Raw genomic sequence first — 22599 nt, 5'->3', positions numbered from 1 at the left:
TTCCACATTCTCTCACATGCGCAGTCTCTGAAGATTTGATAGAATGTCCTTTCATGCCACTCTATCCCTTGGATTCAGTAACCTTCACCATCTCTTCTTCCTAAATGTAAACTTTGCTGTTTGATGAAGGTGTTGTTTTAGCATTAGTGATGACTATATCTGCTCCCCAGTAGCTGGGGAAAGGAAAGGAAAGGCTGCTCAGCGGCCTTTGGTGACAGCAGGATGTTGGGCTGACTCCTTCACTCAGCATCATGACCCTGAGCAAAACACAGCTTAGTCCCTCCTCTGCTTATGATCTCATGCTTTTCATCCTTGCACAGAACAAGAGGGGGGAGAGACAAGTTTACCTTGCTCCTTTCACAGATACTAAGACCCATTATTGATGTGTTTGAAGATCCCAGACAGTTTATTCCCAAAGATGAAAGCTCGTGCCTGGGGCAAGGAATGCCAACCACCTCAGAATAGCAGGGGACGGAAGACAAGGTAAATTTTGGCTGCTGACACCAAGCTGTGATAGCATTGTGTGGTAATTGTTAGTCAAAATGAAAAGATCCAGAGCACTCTTTTGGGATTTTCCCTAAACACTTGTCAGTCCATTGCAAATCAAAAAGGAGACAGAGCATAATAAGCCTATTTCATTCAGACAAATCATTTTAACACCAGGACTCACATAAAATAATACTCTGGAACAGATTTTCAGAAACCCAATTAAATTCAAATTTTAAATACCTGGAAAACATTTCCATAAAAGTAACATGTCCAGTTAGAATATTGTAAATATGTCTGAAATGCTATTTACTAAATGCATCACAAAACAGTCAAATCAGTCATAGGACTTCACTTAAAATAAAAAGCTTTCCAGAAAGTGATATGAAGTGGAGGAAGGTAATTTATTCCCACAATAATTACACTTCTGTCAGGGAGCTGTTTCCTGACTGGGATAAACTTCAGTGCTTGATGACAAGGTCAGACCTGCTTTCCCTTCTGCAATCTTTCATTTACTGGAAAACATTTCCTTCTAAGCCTTGTTTGATTGCAGGTGGTAAGACTGCAGAGTCCTGTCGCCAAAATGTTTGCTTGTACTTATTACAGATTTTTCTCTAGTTCGGGAAGATGATGTGGTGTGTATGCGGTCTCTGTAGGATTCTCCATGTGTGATCTTCATTTGTGTTTTACACTTACTGGCTACTTTGACAGGAATACCAGTATATCTTCATGCAATTAGTCAATCAGCCAATGAGGTGGCAGAAGGACAATGCATAAAATTGTGTGCAAACGTGTTAATGTTCACATAAAACATAGACTAGATCTCTGTGACCTTGACATCATGTTGGTGTTAGAGCTCCTTTTTAAATGCCGATCTCCTGGGATGTTCACACACAACAGTCTCTAGAGTTTTAACTGTATGGTGGCAAAAAAAAAAAAACCCATCCAGTGAGTGCCAGTTCTATTGGCAGAAAACCTTTGCCAAAAGTCAGAGAAGAATGGCCAGAACAGACAGAGCCAACAGAAAGGCTACGGTAACTCAGTTAACCGCTCATTATAACCCTGGTGAGTGGAACGCACATGTTGAACCTTGAGGTAGGGATACAACAACAGAAAACCACATTGGGTTCACATTGTCAGCCAAGAACATGTATGTGAGACTACTGTGATCTGTTGAACAGTGGAAAAAAATGTTCAATCTTCAACTGGATATTCTCCACTGGGGATGTTTTTTGTTTTTTTTTATACCATTCTGTGTAAACTCTAGAAACTGTTCCATCAATCCATCATTTTTTTGTTACAAGGAACCTGGAGTCTAGCCCAGGGCACTCGGGGAACCAGACGGAGGACTCACTAGACAGGGCGCAACCCATTGCAGGGCACAATCACGCAAACACTCACATGCCCATTCACACATTACGGACAATTTAGAGATGCCAATCAGGCCACAATACATGTCTCTGGACTGCGGAAGGAAACTGGAGTATCTAGAGGAAACCTTCATGCAGAAAGAATGGAGGCAGGAATCAAACCACCAACTGCAGAAGTGTGAGGCAAGCATGCCAAACACCAGGAGACCATGTCCCTCTTCTAGACACTGTCGTGTAAGTCCATGACCCATTCATGATGAAATTTTTCTCCGCTCTGATGGTCGATTTTAACAATAAATTTACGCTCTTGACCCGCATCTATATAATTTTATATATATTGTGATTGTATTGCCACAAGATTAGCTGATTGGATAATTGCATGAAATTGAACGTATACTACTAACACTTGTAGTACTAAGACTAATATTTATATTGTCTTATGTTTAAGATACCTTTGCTTGTATTTTCCTTGTTTGGAAGTAGCTTTGGGCAAAAGTGTCTAAATAAATGTAATGTGAACATACTGGTGCTCCCAATAAAGTGGTTTGAATATGTGTATTGCACTAGTATTAAAACTGAAGATCTCGAAAACCTGAAAAATGGTCAGTTTCAGAGAGTAGATCATCATGTATCCAAGTTATTTATGGCCGCAGATTCCGAGACGGTTTAGGATTGCTTCAAAATACGGAATGGAGTGCGAATGTTTCTCCATGAATTATACAAACAATGGAGGACTTCCTCTATAGACATGTTTAGTGGTTTTCAAGATAAAATATAGTTCTGGCATAACTTTGTTATTCCAGGAATGAGCCCTTCCTGGAGGTGCCATGCTCAAACTGACATTTTCCTGCCATTCTTCGGACCTCTATTCTTCCTGCTTCAACTTTTGGACAAGGCTTCTATATACTGCACCTAGTTAAGCAACATATGACAGACAACAGAACACTGATTCTCTTGGAAATCACACCACACAGAGAGCGCTTTATATCCTGTTTGGTTCAGACTTCTCCATAACAAGCTAGGGCAATGATAGCACAGACAGTGACTTGAGGGGGGGGGGAGAATGGAAAAATGACATTCACAACATGGAACCAATTCAGCCCGGTCAACTATGTGCCAAGGTCAATGTATGGTAATTGAGGACTCATAGAATAGCATGATCTATTTTAGCTCTTTATTTCTTTTTAGTAATTAAGAACATGACATATTTTATGATACACTGAAAAACTGAATCAAAATCTTAGCCTGTTACTCAGTTTGTGATAAAAACACATTAAATGAAAACAAGACAGAACAAACATCATATTGAATAGAGTTTACAAAGTTTTTATTGTGAAGTAAAAAAAAAAAAGAAAACACTGATTAAGCTAACGTTAGTGATGAAACATTCTGGATAATTTAAAAAAAAAAAATGTTTCCCACATCCTAAACACAACCATTTTTAACCATTATAATATTGTTCTTTTTTTTTCCCCACCATCTACAAGTATGTCTAAATCTTCATCTAAAAAAATAGAGAAATATTTTTTCTTGGCATGTCCCATTAATATTAATGCTCGCATCATATTGCACAAACCCATAATTTATAATTCATAGGGGTTGTTGGGGAGGAGGGTCAGATCACAACACCATGAGAGCATTATGTAGATCGGGGAGGGCAGGGTTTCAGTGCAAACCATAGAAATCATGCAAAATTAGATTTCCACCCCTTTACTGGGGCCCTTTTTTAATAAGCAGCTTTATTTATTCTCTGCTGAGCCACTACAAATCCAAATATTATTGATGCATGACTGAATATATTAGATATACTTAATTTATCAGACTGAATGTATAAGGATGTTCAAAGCGGCGAGAGGACACACTTTCTATTTCATTAATATGAAAAAATTCAATCACTTTGGTATTATGCAATTATAATAATCAGAGGTGATGGTTTATTTCAGAATGATCTTATTGATTTGTTTTTTAAACAAAAATCAGTAGCACATTGCAATTGATTCAACTCTACCTGAGAAACAAAATCCGTGGCAGTGTTGGGCCAAAGCATTAATGTACAATAATACTGAGCAACCGATTACATCTTTTTGTTTCACACGATATTTTACGATCTTGACGTAGTAATACTTTGATAACAGTTTATTTTCTCAAGGAATAAAGCTTTCTTTCAGAGAGAAAAAACAGAGAGATAGAGAGAGAGAGAGAGAGAGAGAGAGAGACAGAGTCATGCCGACAATCAGTGATCTTGCTTTGGACTACACAAACTTACAACTGGCAATTTATTATTAACTAAATAACTAACACACTGCTGAGACAATTCAATGTGACCCATTAATAATGTACAATAACTCTTTAAACCAAATATATTTCAACTATATATTTCATCCTACTTCAAAATGGGCCACTGTCTATATATCAGTCTTGAAAGGAGCATGAATATGTAATATTTTATAGCACACACGTGTTACTGGATCAAGAAGATTTTATGGGGATGTCAGTTTACACCATCAGTTGTAGTCATCATGCCAAAAAACCGCACTGCTTTGCGAGTTGAACAGAACTTACATCGCATGGTTTGTCTTTATAAGTTGGACATCCCTGAAGTGCTGGTAAGCTCAAGTCCCTGCTGTTGTTGTTGTTAGGGTTTTGTTTCTTGTCGTGGTCTTGGCGCCCTCTGGTGCTGGTAGTGAGGCAGTGCAGTAAGTGGCTCAGGAAGGAGGGATGGAGGGATTTTAAAGGAGAGAGCAGGGAGGTGGTGATTTAATCCTCACAGCCTAGCAGCTCCATTCGCAGCGTGATGCGCCCATGCCACTCCCACGGGATCACGCGGACAAATCGTGCATAGAAAGGCGGGTCAAGCACGTTCTTTTTGTGCACGTTGTTATCACTGTTGCCAGGGAAGATCTGCAGGTAGAATGAAGAAAAAAAAAATTAAATACAAAGGAAAAGAATCGGAGAAACTTTGCTTGAAAAGGCTGTGTGCATGCATCTGACTGCTGGCTGTGTTAGTTTCTCCAGAACAGGTGGTTACTCAGAACAGAGCCAACTGGCACAGGCAAACATAACGCTTCACTTTTATCCTCTACCTCCATGCATATTTTCACATGCATGGAAAAACAGCATGCTCAGACTCATTTAGAATTAGACTTTGATCATTTTCCGATCTTTTTCCTGCACAGGGAAGCAGATAAATCTTGAAGAGGTGTAATGTGTAAGTGTCTAACCTTGTCAGTGTTTTTTTTGTCATCTTGTGCCATCGTCCAGCTCTTGCCGTCATCACTGTAAGCCACTTTGTAGGCTGAAACAAACTGCACACTTCCAAAGTCTTTAGCTCCTTGAGTGATGATTCCCGTGATCCTCTTAGGGGATAGCAAGTCCACCTAACGAAAAAAATACAAGAGATTTGAACAGGACAGCTAGAGCAAAATTACTCTGTAATGCACCATTAAAAAAAGTGAATGTGCATCTCTGCTTCAATATAAATAAACATAAACAGAAAAAAAAAACACTTCATCAGCTTTGCTATCCATCTAGCTTTATCCATCTGTCTAAATCTATTGATCTGTTGTCCACAAGCATTTATAATCAATTGACTGCTTCATTAAATTAAATTACACATGGCATAATAAATGCACACTGTCCCTGATTAAAACTCCTACACATCATTTACTGTGAGATTTTCACATACTACTGTAATGCAGGCAAAAGAACATCTGAAAACATTTTTTTTGCAAGGCAGTTAGCTATTCTCCGCACAACTGAGCCTGTATATTGCTCATTTTGCAGGATAAAAAAGGAGAAACAGTTAATATTGCAGGATGACTGAACTATAAGCATATCTCATATGCATGATAATCCAATTTTCTCATGCTGTAGAGGCTCTTGCTGAGGTTTCATTATGAATTGTATTGTGACTTATGAACTTATGACTTATGTGAATTGGATTGTGAATTATGAACACTATAATATGTAAAATCCCTGAAGCACTTATGGTTTGTATATTACCCTGGAATACAATTCTGGCCTACGTATAGTACTATGCTATTCATAAAATTATAATTTGTTGTATCTGTCAATTAGGGCATATTTCATGCTATTGATTTGCATCTATATTCATCCATCTATACTGCATCACATTTTCCCCACTGAAAACATCACAAGTTATGCATGTACAAAGTGCCATGGTCACCTGTAGCCACTCAGATCGGCTGTTGCTGGCTGCAGTCCAGGCGTTGGTCTTGCCCTGCTTGTCCAGGCGGGCGTAGTGTGGATGCCAGGTAAAGGCCTCAATGCCCCACGTACGGAAGGAGCTGGAGCATGAGAGCTGAGCATCTCCAATCAGCCGTGACTTGAAACCTAGTGGCTCTGAGCAACCTGCGGTGTTAAAATAGATTTGCCATGTTTACAAGAAAAGCTTTTCACCAATCGGAATGAACTAATTCTGACTGCAAACGATATGAAATCATAAACTGGTCAGTATCTGTATGTAATATGATCAGAAGTTATGGGGATGCAGGGAATAAGGTTGTCAAATGTCAAGGTTACCATAACAACTATGTCCACATGAGGCCAGGCTACACATCCACTGTCCTGCATTCCTGCTGAATGTCTAAACAATTTTAATGCTAAGCCAAATTTTACTGAGGTCAGACTGTGTCCTGCATCTCCTTCAAAATCTCAGTTTGATGTCAGTCCAACCGTGAAATTATTTTAACGGTGTTTTTATACTGGACTGCTTTAAGGGCACACAATGTGAACGCACATTCAGATTCCAAAAGCAAAAATAAATCATAACCAAAAGGTTTACAAGATTTTTCATCTATTTTAATAGATTATGCCAATCTATCATATAGGAAATGGCCTTTATTGGTTTATTCTATTCCAAAGAGATGCAAACTTGCACTTTTATTTTTTTTTAACTGAGCCATCAGTCAGCTATGTAAACATAGCTGGCAAAGATAAAGAGTGATTAATAGATAGATAGATGGAGGATGAGGCAGAAAACTGATGTGAAGCATATCAGCCCTGCAAGGACAAAGCAGGAGGATTATGTCCACCTGAAGCAAAGGAAATATTTAAAGACTTTATACAGATCTGCATATGTAAAATGTATAGTGGATGAATCACATGCATATGAGAGCATCTAGCATGCAATTCATGCAAATAGGGACATAATAAGACAAAACTGTTGAACCTATACAAACACATTTAGTCGAATAACAATAAAAACAACCGTAATGATTATGTAGTGCTTGTGACCAGACATTAGTAAATGAGAAGCTCTGAATAACCATAAGAGAATGTGCTTCACATTGTAGGACGTGATTTATTATACCCAGAGGATAGCTCTGTTCCGATATTTCAGCCCTGTTCTCTAAATAAATGTAATGCCTGACCATTTTTGTGCCCATAGAAATATTATCTGGCTGGAGTCCCGATCTGGGCAGAGTCTCAGCTTTTGAATTCCCTCCTCAGGCCAAACAGCCTCTTAACTTTAATCACACGCTCATGATGGCAAATATGGAAAGTCGTCTTTCATGTCAGTTTGGATTTTATTCCGTACAATTTTTTTTGGAAGACTGGACCTCTCGGTAGATTATAATCACATTCCACGTTTTAATGTTTATTTCAAACAGTGTATGTATACTACCAGTCAAAAGTTTGGACACACCTTCTAATTCCATGGCCTTTCCTGATGTTTATTTCTTTCTACATTGTAAAACAATGCTGAAGGCGGCCGAAATCCACAATAATGTCCTTTGAACAGTTGATATTGAGATATGTCTGCTACTGATGCTCTGTAAAGCCTTCATAACGGCTCTAATCTGAGGTGCTGTTAATTGGTGATTTCTGAGGCTGGTAACTCTAAATGAACTTCTCCTCTGCAGCAGAGGTAAGTTTTGGTCTTGCTTTACTGGGATGGTCTTCATGTGAGCCAGTTTCATCATGGTGCTTGATGGGTTTTGCAAATGCACTTGACAATACTGTTCTTGCAAGAACTATTCCAGAACACCTGACCTTCGTGTCTTACAATAACAACTGAATGTTGTTTTTTGTTGTCATTACATATGGATTACTTAAGTCCATGTATGTTATTTCATAGTTTTGAAATCTCTGGTACTGTTCTAGAATGTAGAAAATAAATCCCTAAACAAAAAACACTGAATTAAAAGGTGTGTCCAAACTTTTGACTGGTAGTGTATACAGTGCATGTTTCAGCATACCATTTAGTTCGCAGCCAACTAGCTCCATTCTGAGCGTGCAGGCTTTACGGCACACGGTGGGCATGATGCGGATGTACTGAGCGATTATGGGTGGATCGAACAGATTGGTTTTTGTGCTGTCGTTGTCCACGTTTCCCACAAAAATCTGCCAGGAGAAAGTAATTTCAGGTTAAAGGTATTCATATGTGGTTGATCCTCAGAGCACAGTACAGAGAACAGTATGTGAAGGTTTAGCTCACCACGTCCTTCTTCAGACCGTTGCCTCTGTACATGGTGTACATGCGTCCATCTGAACTGTAAGCCACCTTAAACTGTTTGATGTACTCAGCAGAGCCAACACGACTGGCACCCTGAGTGATGATGCCAGTGAAACGCATCAACCGCTGCATGTTGAGCTACAAAAAAAAACAAAACATAACACACCCACACACAACCAAGGACTGCACCAGTCAGATAAACCCATTGGGCCTTGTTTAGAAAGATGGATTATGAATGAATGTATTCATAAATCATTCACAGTATCACGAAGATAAGAAATATAATAATCTTGACAAAGAAATTAGGTCAAAAAAATCTTTTTGCATTCCTCAGTTTGTGTAAGCCTTTAACAAATTCAAGATGTGAAGCCTGGCAGTTTAAATTTATAGCTTGGCGCTTATTTTATTTTTAGTTACACTAACAAATGTAGTTAAAACTTTGTGAAAGCAAGCAATCCAATACAAATGCATAAGCTAAGACAAATAAGACTAGCCATTTAAATTAGGACAAAAGAAATGGCACCTTATAAAAAGAGTCAGAGTTTGAGCACTCTACCATAAGGCTGGTCTGCATCACTGAATGATTTAACGCATGCTGTGCTCGTTCACGGGTTAGTTATTTTCAGAAATATGTGGAACAAAAAGTCCAGGGGATGGAGCTGATTCAACTCCTATAAACCTAACCTTAACACCTAATAATACATATCTACCCCGAATCCATAAAGTCTGCAGCAGGGAAAACAAAACTAATTTGGTAATTTACAGGTGATTGGCATTGATCAACATATAAGCATGAGAAAGAAGAAAATCAGGGTTACCAAAACTTTTGTAAACCTAGTAGGAATTTATAGTTTTAGATCTATGAAAAATTTACACACACCTAAAGGTAAATAATAAATAAAGCCTAGTGTCCTGTTTACATAACCAAGCCTAATGTTAAAATCCACTTCTGCACCTCAATCCAAGGGTTCTTGTCATGTGTCGCAGAGGTCCATGCATTCACCAGTCCTTTGTTGTTCAGACGGGCCAGCTCAGGCCCCCAGCGCTGTAATCCCAAAATGCCGTAATACACAGAGGAGGCGCTGATCTGAGACTCTGCAATGCCACCACCCTCCAGCCCCAACAGAGAGATACAGCCTGCAAAACAAAATGACACATTTACAACCTGTCCTCATAACGTAGGAGACAGACAGGGAAGCAGACAGATGGACTAACAGTGTGAGGGTCATGCTCATGGGGAGACACACTCACATGGATGGATGATGAGGTAATTAAAAACACGTATACATTCTTATATGGAATTACTAATACTGGAAACCATGATACACTTCTGTCTCAAATCCTTATAACAACCTTTGCTGCAAGGTGTCCTACTGTGACAGATTATTGACTAAAGAAGTCCAGAAGTCCACTCACGCAGCTGGCAGTGCTTCCCAACATAAGGGGATGGGCATTTGCAGTGGAAATCTCCATCGAGATCTTGACATGAACCTCCATTCTGGCACGGCTGAGCAGCACAGTCATTCACATCTGTGAAGAGGAGATCACGCACCAGTTCTCATGATATCTACAAACATTGATATTGATACAACGTTCATTAATATTCCAGACATTCCATTAAGTGCAGTTTTCCAGTTGAGCTACAGATGGCGCTCTTGTCATCAGTAACGTGTGTGTGTGCCGTTCCAGAGAATGAAAAATCCATTCAGTCTTTAAAAATGGTTAAAAAAAAAAATCAATATAGTTAGATCATTTGCTTTGTCCTCTGCGATGCTCAGAGGTTCAGAGAAGGAGTATGCATACATCATGATAATGCATTTCTATATGGATTGTGAACTGTATCTCAAACTTGCACATAGCGCTATAAACCCAGACTCCAGTTGTCACAGAAGAGTAGGAGTTTCCTTCCGAGTCACCTCTGTTGCTTGGCTTGTTTAGTAGGGATCTAAATCTACATTTGGATTCCTGTAAAGCTGTTTTGTGACAATGTCTATTATTGTAAACTAAATAAAAGCTGAAATTGTTAAGCAGAGCAGCAGAGCGCCTTCAGATCTGGATTTATGGGTGGTGCTGATGGCTATATCTCAGTCCAGCTTTAACTAAACACACGCACACACACACAGTCCATCACAACACAAGTCAAAACACAAAAACATACAGCTCACTAATCGCACTGTAATTATGATCATAAAATGTCAATGAAGTTATCATTACTAACGTGTCCCTCATCCTACGTTCACACATACAGTGACTCACAGCGACAAAGCAGCTAAAGACCATTCACTTTCAATAACAGCTGGCAACGTCTGGTGCCATGAAGCACAATCACCATCCAGAAGGTTTCATTTCAGCAGCAAGAAAACGGATTTGTTGTCTAGTGGAATACCTGCTGATAAATGTTATCAACATAGCAACCAGTAGTAGCAAACTCGCAAAACTTATAATACAGTGACAGGCGACTTGCAGTGATAAAATGACTGCATGTGTGAACATAGCTCTAGCTTTTAGTTTAATCCCATTTTATTGACTATTAGCTGCTATGTATGAGAAAATAGATCAATCAATCAGGATCATACGCTTCCCACCCTTTCTGAAAAGCTGCTAACCAGCTAGCTACACTGAATGGAATAAACAAACAAAACACAGATAAAATACGTGGAATGGATTGAACAAACAAACGCACACGTGGCAAGAAGCTTTTCAGGAACTGGAAAAACCCAATTGTATGGAAAATCATCTTTACAGACCAAAACTGCTCCCTAAGCTCTGAAGGAAACTGAGGGGGCAGCTTGTAAAGTATTGCAGGAGGGAAAATGAAAAGATCTGGTTTATACCAAAATGTGATTTAATCCACCATTACTGGCATATTAAATCATTAGAACTTTAATCATTAGTGTCATTATCATATTAATCATTAGAACAGGTTCAGTGGAACTTGAACCTGTATGATTTAACATTTCATTAATATGGCAAGAATGGTAGATGGAAGAATGAGGTTTTAAAATAATTAAAAGGACAGCAAATGATTGATTGAGCAAATGATTTCCTGGCTACATCACTGATATTTATATTTATTTAGGGATAATTGTACACAAAAGCAGTACATCTCACCATAATTCACACAACACAACCAGCTACTGTAAAAATCACACAGTAATTAGAGCCACATTACACTCCAGTCAGTCCAGCAAAAATCTGCAATGATGAAAATGAAGGAAATCGAAGGATTGTGTGACCAAGAGCGCAGATGGAGTGCGTGACTGGTCACACACTACTGGAGCCAAGACACGGCAAGCTGAGAGACGCTCAAACTCTGAGGTCAAAACTGAAACAGTTAGTTTCTAAAAGCTCCCAATAATCCAGAGAGAACATGAAATGAAACCTAACTTTCATGTCCTGCCTGTAAAACTCACGCACACAGGCACACACATACGCAATACACACACACACACACACACACACACACACACACACACACACACACATTGCTGATCCTCAAACAGTTCACAAAACACACCCACTGTGTTTTTTGAATAGGTCATAAATATGTAAAATATGCCAGATTTAACCACAAAAAAAATCCAGGATTATATTTGTTTCTATTTTCTACGTTTTCTAAGTTTCAATGACCTCTAGATTTCCTATTTTCTTGCTTGTCTGGTAATGACCTCTGCCTGTTTTTGGATTATGGATTGCTCAACCTGACCCTCTTGTGTTTTGACCCCATATATGGATTTGGGTTCTGCTGAATCTGCTTCCTGTTGGTTACAAGTTTTATTGCTGGACAGAGAACATTGACACAATTTCTAAGATTAAATTTAAACACACTCTAGAGATGCTTGGAAACTCAGCCACTTGAGAGCCTGCACTGATTATTCAGCATAATTCTCCTTTTGCAGAACAAGAAGTAGTATTTACATAAACCTAGAAATAAAGTAACGTGTACCATCCTTAAAGCTCAAAAATACAGGTGCAGATACAGGGCAGCTGCTTCACTGAAAAGCAGGAAATTTAACACACTGGTCTGTGTGGTCATTTAAGTGAACATCAATAGGAAATGCTGGACGATGCATAAAATGAAAGCCGATCCTGAGCTCATAATGCACCTTGACCCCAATCGATATGAGACGAGGCCAGCAGACTTCTGCACAGGGCAAGGAAGAGTAGTGTCTGAGAGAACGGTCCAACTGAACAGACATCTACTTACTGGTGAAAGGAGAACGCAACAATCATAGACACACACACACACACATACACACACTGGCTGTCTATAGTACAGGTGTCCCTCTGGGATGTGCATTACCGTGAACAACAGTCTAACAGAATTTAGACGGAACAGAATTTGCATTAAACCTTTGAAAACTGCATTTCCAAAACTGTCAACTGATCAAAAGCAAATGTGTCGTAATTCATCACACAAAAGTTTCTGTTCACCTATAAAAATCTAAGGCTGGCTCCTGTTTTGGCTCTGCAGATCTTGGCAGATACAGAAGAGAAGAGGCACAGAGAGAAGCAGGAAAAGACAGAGCAAAGACAAAGCAAACATTCCGAGAGAATCTGAGAGACCAAGTTTCTCAAACAGAGACTGAGCAGCAGAGCACAAGATTAGCTCCGTCACTGAGTCCAGTCACATAGCCACGTAACAGTCTTGGTAAAGAACTCATAAATGCCAAATTATAGATTTCTATTTGCACACTGAAAAAACCCTGAATTTCCACTCCTCCTTCCAACACTGCTTCCAAAAGTGTTTTAATGCTCAAACTCTACAACAGGTTCCATTCTATTTTAGGTGATTTAACGTGGCTAATACTTCACCTTATAAAAGCTTTTGACATGGATTTCATGGTCTCTCACCAAGCTTTCAGGGTAATTTCACACCAGCAATATAACAATCCCATCAGCCAAGAGGAAAGACTGTGACAGTGTCAGAGTTGACTTAATTCACTCTTCCGCCTCCAACTCCATTTTACCCCAGCAACAAGGCGAGCGTGTGATGGCGTGGGTGTGATACGCAGTAGGCCTTTCCCTGTTGGCTGGACAACCGTGTGTGTGTTTTTACAGTGTGGGTGTGTGTGGCACAGACAAGTGTACTGGCTTTGTGCTGGCAATAAGTTTAAAGTATACAGAGGTTTTGTGTGTGTGTGTGTGTGTGTGTGCGTGCGTGTGCGCGCGCGCTGGCACATCTTAGTTTTTATTCAGCAAAAATGCATGCTATCAAAACTGATCTAAACATAAGTGAGTGTAATTTTACAGAATATAATGCAATATGCATGAAATTCCCGGCTCAGTGAATCAATATAACAGAGCTCGTCACTCCAAATTCCAGCTGACCATCAGGCAGGAATGGTGTTATTTTAAGATTCACTTACCCGTGAATGTCAGAAGTAATGAAAAACACCAGAAGAACAACAAAAAAAGATTAACAAATTGCAAGTAATTAGAATAATTAAACTTTAATTGCCATTACTTCTACATTTTATTACTTATATTAAGGATTTTCTATTTAACATTGCTTTATGACTTCTGACAAAAGATTTAGCACCCCATTGAGAAATATCATTTCCCATTTAATGATTATCCCCACTGCCTGTATTATTAAATGGTGTGTAATAAATAATTATAAGAAGAAAAAAAAAAAAAAAAAAAAAGAAGAATAAGAAGATGAAGAAGAAGCAGCAGAAGACTAATCGAAATATCTCACATAAAAGCTATGCATTTACTGCCTCAGTTTAATGGCTTAATATAAACTGAGGTTTGATGCAACTAACATCTACGGTACCTTCATCCAGGCATATAGTATGTATGAATATAAATAATGATCTGGTGTGTATCATAATGGCTGAACCTAATCATCAGATATGCTTCGTTTTCCGTCAGAGAATTTGCCCGTGTCTTATCTTGAAAACAAAGAAAACAGATGCTGTTTCAGATTTTTTTCTTAATATTCACCATAAAAATCCACAGCCTTCTTGATCTTCAGCTATAGACAGTAACTACAGTACAGTCGAAAGATGAGGCTTGTTCTTTACACCCACACACACTTAATCAAGCTCAATCAAATCATTATAACGGACACCACCAGCTGGCAACTGGAAACAAATTGACATGGAAGGTCACTGCTTTATCATCAGTGCAGGCGACGTTAGCAGGTTTGTGCTGTTAATCATCTCGAGCGGCAAATGTAAAAAGTGTAAGCAACACTTTTAATTAGGAGAGCCGTCATCGTTTCTAGACAAATGGTTTCTTTTCTCGGGGAAGGCTTGTCCGAATTATGAAATTTAAGTGAATACATTCAATATATAAGAAATAAAACATGGCAGGAAGTGGTGTATTAGGAAGATAAATCAATAACTGGATTACTTTTAGCATCCTGATTTTCCTATATCGACATCTCCCAATGTGATTACTCCTCTTAGACCCCACAGCCATATACAAATGATGGCAAATTTTGAATACTTAAACATTTCACACTTTTGATCCATTTTGTTAGGTTTGATGTTGAGAAATATCCATGAAGCAAGTTGGTTTGTGTTGTAAAATTGAATAAAATTAGTCATTACATCACTTTTGAAGTCAATAAGAACAAAAAAAATGTAGTTATGTTACTGACCAACAATTACATTTTTAATATTTACATGAACTAAATGTTTTCTACCAAGTACAAATTTCTGCTTAATATTGTGTTTCTGTACATAGTGTCTGTAAGCTTTATCATCTGAGCGTGTTTAAGACCACATGGTTGTGGGAATGCAGTCTGCCAGCTGTGATTATTCCTGCTGATGATAGCAGCTTGGTTTGCCCAGTCCTGCCCCTACACCAGCAGTAAAAACCAACAGAACAGTAGCCTAAAGTGAAGACAGGGACACCCTACTGCTACTGCTGAGGATTTGCCATATACCACCAGAATATCCTGAGGCCCACTGGGTCAAACGCAGGCCTCAGTATTTCACTGTTAATCGGTCAAAATATCAAGGTTGGAACAGCTGCATCTGGGTCTAATTTCTTGTTATTCTACACATATTCGCTTATCATTCACTGATAAGAAGAATATGCCGGTTGTATCATAGCCACCATGCCTCTTGTTATCAGTGCTGAATGTCAGAATGCATTACTATGTTATGGTTTTCCACATGGTATGTAAAGATGTTTAGGCTAGAAATGGATTCTTACTCTTTTCACAGTGGGTGCCTTCAAAGCCTTTCAGACACTTGCATGTATATCCCCCGAAGACATCTCCTCTCTGTGGCTCACAGATCCCATCATTTTTGCAGGGGTTGGGATGACATGGCCCTGTGAACAAAGTTCATAACATGTGGAAGAACAAATAAATCTGACATCAGGTCATAAAGAGAACACACCACTCTCGTGAGCTGGATACACAGTATATGACTGTTAAATGCATTACCAGTCTCTGTCTCATTGCAGGTGTCTCCTTTAAAACCGTCAGAGCAGATACAGATGAAGGAATCTTTCTCTGTTGTAGTCACACACGTCCCGCCATTCTGACATAAGTTCACCTTACAGGAATCACCTGTGAAAGAGGAAATAAATATTCTTTCAGTTCTGTTTACTTGGTTACCCAGGTGATTTTCTTTTTACTGACTGCAGGGGTGTGTGACGTGTGTGTGGTTCCTTGGGAAAACTATTTACATGGTCATTTTGAAGAAATGTAGTTTTTACTGTATATAGTTTTGAAGAACACCGATTTTCCTGAAATATGTGTGTTTTCGTTTTTTAAAGAATCTCAGCCAACGACTACATATGAGTGGACATGGTGACAGAGATTCAAAAGTGAATTGACTTTTAATCCCACACATGGCCGTGTTGCTGAATAGAGACTCAGAGAGCAAAACTTTCATGTTACGTCAGAGCTCCGCAAATTATTTTCAGGAATAGTGGTCTATTGTTTTGAAGGTCAACTTCAGCTGGCCTTGATATCTTTCCCCACTGTTTGTTCTTATGATAAATGTCTTTTATTGGAGTTATTTGGCGATACATAGAAGGACTTGTTTGAGAAGGTGACTGACAGATTCAGCTGTTATCAGACAGCAGTGTGTCTGCTGTATCTACTGCCCATGCACTGGCTCCAAGTATCTACTGTGTGAGTGCGAGTCCTATTTTGACCACAAATGGCTTCAGAAATGCACACTGGGATTGAACGGTGCAATGCTGTTTCCTAATAAAACAGACACTGATCTCAAGCTCTATAGATTATAACATATGGAATAGGGTTCCAGCGTTTCAAATTCTGCTTCATCAAATTGGAAAGTGAGAAGAATCAAATTGAAGAACCTCATTCAAATTCCATTGAAAGATGCCATCCTCATCACCAGAGTAACAGAAAAACAACAAATAAGCCAAAAAGTATTCATAGTTAACAATGTGAAATAATTCATCATTGACATCTGTCTCAGTCTCATCACCAGAAGTAAAAGGTCACCCTTGGCATTCAAACTGGAGTCTCTTAATCATCTCTTCACATTTCTGCTTTCTATTCAAGCTAACAAAATAACTGATGATTAATTCATTCACCTTTGTTAAAATAGGATCTCAGGATTCAGCCACAGTGACCTCTGATGGGTTTTCCCAGACCAGTGCACACATACATCACCAATGTGTAGTGGTGAGCAATGGTTTACATTTTAATTAACATGAACCCAGGACTGAGAACTTTCTGTTTACCAGAAAAGGAGGAGATGTAAAATCAACACTAGTCAGCAATGTACTCCAGTGTCTGGATCAAGCCGATTATGACCGTGTGTGTTTATTTGCCGAGAGTGCCAAGTGCTGACCGAGCGCTGGATGTTTCCGGATAGATCACAGCATTGTGGCCACTGGTCAGCTAGTTGGTCAAAGTCTAGGCATTTTTATTAGAGACACACAAAAGAAGTTTTTCCTTCACCAGAATTAAGTTTTATTGTTTATAAGTCTTGGATACTTCCTGCTTAGAGAAAATCCAGAAGTGTATCAGATATTATTTTCCACAATTAATTGAAAACTGATCCACAGACACTCTGTCTCTAAAATGCTTTTTCTTTCTCCAGTCAGAGATGTCTGGGTATATTTAGACACCTTAGTACTGAACCTACATTCCTACAAATCCACCATGAAACATCTGTGAAGAACTTCCTGTCCTCCCTTCGCACACTCCCAAAATACCAGCACTTCTGATCCAGCTTCTCTTCAAGGTAAGATCTATCCTCATCTGTCAATCTGTAAATAATTGGAGGCATAATTACAGTCACTGTTTACAGTTGATTCAATTTCTCGCTGCATTGCAGACTCGCAGCATTCACTGGAGGCTGTTCTCTCAGGAAGGATGATATGGTCTAGGATATAAATCATTAATCAAATGTTTTGCTTATTTTTCTGACTCACTGAATGCATTGCAACACCCACACACCAGGGACATGTTCCTGCCCTGACTATATGTACGAGATATAGTTCATTCGTGAGGAATGATTTCAAAATGATTGTGTATTGCTTTTACATTTAAGGCATTTGACTGACACCATTATCCACAGTGACTTATATTTATCTCATTTTTATACAACTGAGCAGTTGAGGGTTAAGGGCCTTGCTCAAAGGCCCAGCAGTGGCAGCTTGTAGTCTAACACCTTACTAATATAGCACAGAAATCATATAGGATGGGAATGAAAACCTCATCTGACTCTCAAAAACAGAAAAAAACCCCAGAACAGAATAGAAATGATGACCGGAAAACAAAAGAAGTCACTGAACTCTTGGAGGAAGCTCAAGATGACATTGGTCGTAATTCACAATTTAAGTTGCTCTGCTAAATACCACCAATGAATAAATGGTTTTACAGTTCATAACACACAACAGCTCTTGGGAGATAACTGAGTCATCCAGATAAAAGATGTAGCCTAGTAATTACAAGTGACATAATTAAACCATTTTAATTAATAGTTCTTTATAGAGCTTCTTAATCTTGAGTACATCTTTCTCCCCATTCATTCATTTATTTTCCTAATAAAATATAATACCATTTAAAGGCACAAGCACCAGCAGTGCATTACACCAAATGTAACAGCTGCTTTGATTAGACGGAACATTTGGTCAGCATGTCGTCAGCTGGCCTGATCAGTCAAGAGAGAAAGATCCTGAAGATTTCCCTTTCACCTGAAGCGTAACACATGGTATAGAACTTTAGCTGTGGGATACAAGTAAAGGCATGTATGAATTCAACAGGTGTGTTCATTTCTCTTTTTTTGGATAAAGAATGGAACAAAAGGGGCTTCGGTAGGGATTGGCGACACAAGACCAGATGATGAGTAATATGTTCTCACTGCGATGAGAAACAATTATGGTATCAAACCCTCTCACGCTACATGACTCATAATATCACTACTCCAGATGGAAAAGCCATGAAAAATACAAGGAATAAGTCAACAAAGAGCTACTTAATATTAATGCCCTGTAAAAGCAATATTACAAATTATATTTGATCCACTTTTGTATTTTACCAGATATTTAGAAGTGCATGGTAATCCTAGCGTAGCTGACAGAATTTGTACTTTTCATAGTTTTTTCCAGTGTCTGCTGTTCTATGCTGCAGTGTACAGATGTCCCAAGTGACTAATATACATTTGTGTGTCAGTCAAGAACAATCAAAAACATCTTTTTTCAGCAGTCCAACAAAAGGTGATGCTTTTATATAATGAAAGGACACAGGACACTTATAGAATATGTATGTGTGTGAGTGAGTGAGAGAGAGAGAGTGAGAGCTGCATCCCATCCAGGGAGTATCCCAGCCTTGAGGCCAGTGTTCCACAGATAGGCTCTGGATTCATCAAGAGAAACTGACCAAGAGAAAAGCACTCACTATAAAAGAATGAATAAACAGATAGAATAGTAGAGTATGTTGAAAAGCTTTTCACTAGAATAAGAATGACAAAGTAGTGCTCCTTCTAACTGAGGGCATCACGCTTGCGTTGCCCAACAGAAAACCTTCCACTGGCACATTAGGAACAGACAGAAAACAAAAACAGATTGTAGTGCAGTATAAACACTACACACATTGAGAATGAAAGAGCACGCCCTTCTGAACACACTGCCAACATGCCAAGAGTTGAGACAGGAAATAGGAAGGCATGCTACAGTGAAGTCTGCAGTGAAGCAACAAGTTACCCTGCAATAAGTGGGGGGGGGGGTTGTTTGGCCCAAACAACTGCTCAGACTTCAAGGACCCTTAAGATGGTTGCGTGGTGATTGGTGGCCTTGTTTCCATCCTCAACCCTTGAATTGGTTCCAGAATTGTTGTCCCATTGGACATTATGATGAGAAGGAACCAGATCGGAAATCAAAGAAAAAAAAAAAAAACGGCTTGAAGGTTTTGGTCGAGTTTAAATTGTCTTTATGTCTACATCAATACATTTTGTTGAATTCTTGATGATCAGCTTTGGTGTTGCAAGAACTGTGTGATGTGCAGCTAAGCTACTGGACTGTTCATGCACAACACTCAACATCCTGAAATGCCTCTTACCTCACAGAGCTTAACTTAAAGCACCAGAGCACATGGAAGCTGATGTTAAGATTCAATGCCACAACAACTCCATAATGGCTAATGGACCACATCCAACACACTAGAAGCATAATGTGTCCATGTAGAAACAAGTGAACAAAGCATGAAAGAAATAAAAATCAAGGCTTACATCTTACCCAAACCCAGTCTTAAACTAGAACTTCTGAGCAGCACATTCACCTGCTCTGGTAAACAAACCACAGCAGCTAAAAACTTTCTGACAGAGACATCAACTCTCCTTGATGCAGCATGTGTACTGGAGGCAACATAAGCTCACTTTCATATGCCACCATATCTAGACCAAAAATAACAAACAAGACGCGTTAGTACAGGATCAAAATAAGAACAAAGTCAAAGTTTGTGAGGCGTCTGGAACATGGGAAAAATCATTTTGAAAAATTCAGAACAGCAGATTGGAAAGTGGGCCAAGAGACAAAGACAGAGGGGGCTAGAAAGAGAAACGTCATGTTGCTGAAGCTAAATATGGAACATTGATTAGGCACTATAGAAAATTAATCAGGAAGCAAAAAAAGGCCTGATTGGGCTTGGTGGAGGAAGTGAATTCATCAGAACAAATGAGGTCATCCCCTGAGGACAAGACCTCTCTGCCAGATGGCAAAGGCCATACAACAGTTTTGACATGGCTGCTCTATGGTCATTAGGTCTATATTTAGACTCTTGACTCTTAACTGTTAAATGGAAAGGTATAAGTACTAAAAAGAGACTGAAAACACAGAGCCTGCCATGACACACAGCACAGCTGCATGGAGGATAGTGGCACTTTTCTCACACAAGTGTGAAGAGTGGGCAGTAGTAACTCAGTGCTTAAGCCACTGGACTTAGAAGTTCGCAAGTTCAAATTCTAGCACTGCCACAGCTGAGCCCTTGACCAGTGCTCTTAACCCTTACTTGTATAAATGAACTTAAGTCATACTGGATAAAGATGTCTGCTAAATGCCATAAGTGGAAAAACAACCAGAATAAAAGTTGCAAGACCAAAGAAATCTCCAAGGCCTCTATTGTGAAGACACCTTTTTAAGTCAAGACCCAGATGCGGCTGTAGAGGCAGCCAAAGACTTCAAATCTGCAATGGGATTCAGCCCACGCTAGTAGAAAGGACACAAACACAAAGTTCATGCAAGCTCTGCTGCACTGGTCATTAGTGGTAGGAAGTGTCCAAGCTTGCTGAGCTCCACTACATGTTTTGATGGCCACCGCCACTGGAAATGACTCAGTGTTTTGCTCACTGAGCCACACCTACAAATTTAAGCCAAGACATGGCCTCAGGCAAAACAGCATTTCCACAAGAAACCAACTCCTTCCAAAGGGATGATCTCAATCACTACTGATAAAAAAAAAACCATGCAAAAATCACATAAGCATTACAATGCAATCCTAACAGGAAGTTAAATAAATAAATTCTAACAGGAAGTTAGGATTTATTTAAAAAAGAAAATAAATAATGCCTCTGCTTCAAGTCATGTTTACTCATTTGCATCTTCCATAAATAATGAATTGATATCACTATCTGAATCTTCTCAGCCCAAAACTGAACATAAATATGAGACCTACAAACAAACATGTCTCCTGCAGATAAGCCCAAAGAGCTTGTGATGGCCCACCATGCCTCCAGGTCATTCTACTCCAAATCACTCAGTCCAAACATTCAAGACTACTTAAAACATCCATACACGTGCAAAGTCCTGGGTCAGGAACACTATGTCCCTGGATGAGCTCGCACAATAGAAGATACTTTTATCTCTGAGAGTACATGTACAGATACTGCAGATCTGTAATCCTTAAAAGGCAGAATCCTTTCTTAAGTACTTAGTGCACCAGGGACAGGACTGGGTGGACCAAGATTTATAGTATTCCTTATAAAATAAGTTGTTAATAGTTCAGTGGAGTGTCTGCATCTCTCAAGATATTTCTGGGAATGTGTGCAATGAAGAACACACAAATGACGCAAGTATTGAAGCTATGTTGACCCCAGATAATCTGCTGATAAATGTGTGCCAATCACTTGGCACACTATTTAACAGGACAGAATGCGGATTTTTCTCAACATGCACACTGACCACTCACACCACGCTGCTGTGTGTTTCCATGCTGTTTACACTTCTAACACACCTCTCCCATCCATTCTCCCTAATTCCAGAAGAAAAAAAAAACCAACCCACTTACCTCTTACCGCAGAGAAAGAAACAAAAAGAAAGCAAGCGGCAAAAAGTGGTAAAGAAAGTGAGCAGCTTGGGTCAGTTCTCATGGTTTTGCTTTGGAGTCCCCTCTCAACTCTCCTGCGTGTGGTCGACGTGAAGCTGAGTATTGTTACGCCTGCGCTCCAGATTAAAAAGCGCGAGTGGGCAGGCCCGCGATATTTGCGCTCCGCACGTGTGCTTGTCCTTTTAGCCAATCACGCCCTGTTCAAAAATTGTGACCACGCCCACGTGGGCGTGACCAGTCAAAAAATAGCTCTGCGGTGCTATAGCAGCACAATGCATACAGTTGGACTGATATGATACTGTAAACAAGATGCTCAAACTATTTGATGTATATATATATATATATATATATATATATATATATATATATATATATATATTATGTAAGAGGTGTATAATATAAGAGGTGCATATAATACATAATAAATAATGTACCTAATTAAAAATCACTTCATTCTCCATGTACATTAAAACATGTTCACATAGCATGGAGCACAC

General features: G+C 39.2%; 1 protein-coding gene across 1 annotated transcript; it reads right to left on the bottom strand.

The window, feature by feature from the left end:
- Positions 1-3166: 3166 nt before the first annotated feature.
- Positions 3167-22221, bottom strand: mfge8b (milk fat globule EGF and factor V/VIII domain containing b). Its single transcript, XM_058396873.1, has 10 exons — positions 22064-22221; positions 15740-15865; positions 15505-15624; positions 9751-9864; positions 9290-9471; positions 8317-8472; positions 8078-8222; positions 6043-6227; positions 5078-5233; positions 3167-4757 (listed from the first exon to the last, which is right to left on the bottom strand). The coding sequence occupies exons 1-10, from the start codon at positions 22143-22145 to the stop codon at positions 4614-4616; spliced, it is 1410 nt and encodes a 469-aa protein (XP_058252856.1). The 5' UTR covers positions 22146-22221; the 3' UTR covers positions 3167-4613.
- Between the last annotated feature and the right edge of the window lie 378 nt (positions 22222-22599).

Source organism: Hemibagrus wyckioides, linkage group LG08, assembly GCF_019097595.1.
Source record: "Hemibagrus wyckioides isolate EC202008001 linkage group LG08, SWU_Hwy_1.0, whole genome shotgun sequence".
NCBI lineage: Eukaryota > Metazoa > Chordata > Actinopteri > Siluriformes > Bagridae > Hemibagrus > Hemibagrus wyckioides.
The sequence above is the reverse complement of the archived record's forward strand: the minus strand, read 5'-3'. Positions and strand labels throughout refer to the sequence as shown.

Coding starts and splice junctions, on each gene's coding strand:
- mfge8b (XM_058396873.1), bottom strand. CDS start 22,145: ATGAGAACTGACCCAAGCTGCTCACTTTCTTTACCACTTTTTGCCGCT. Junction 15,625..15,739: donor CTGCAATGAGACAGAGACTG/GTAATGCATTTA, acceptor CTTTGTTCACAG/GGCCATGTCATCCCAACCCC. Junction 8,473..9,289: donor ACAAGAACCCTTGGATTGAG/GTGCAGAAGTGG, acceptor TTTTTTTTGTAG/CTCAACATGCAGCGGTTGAT.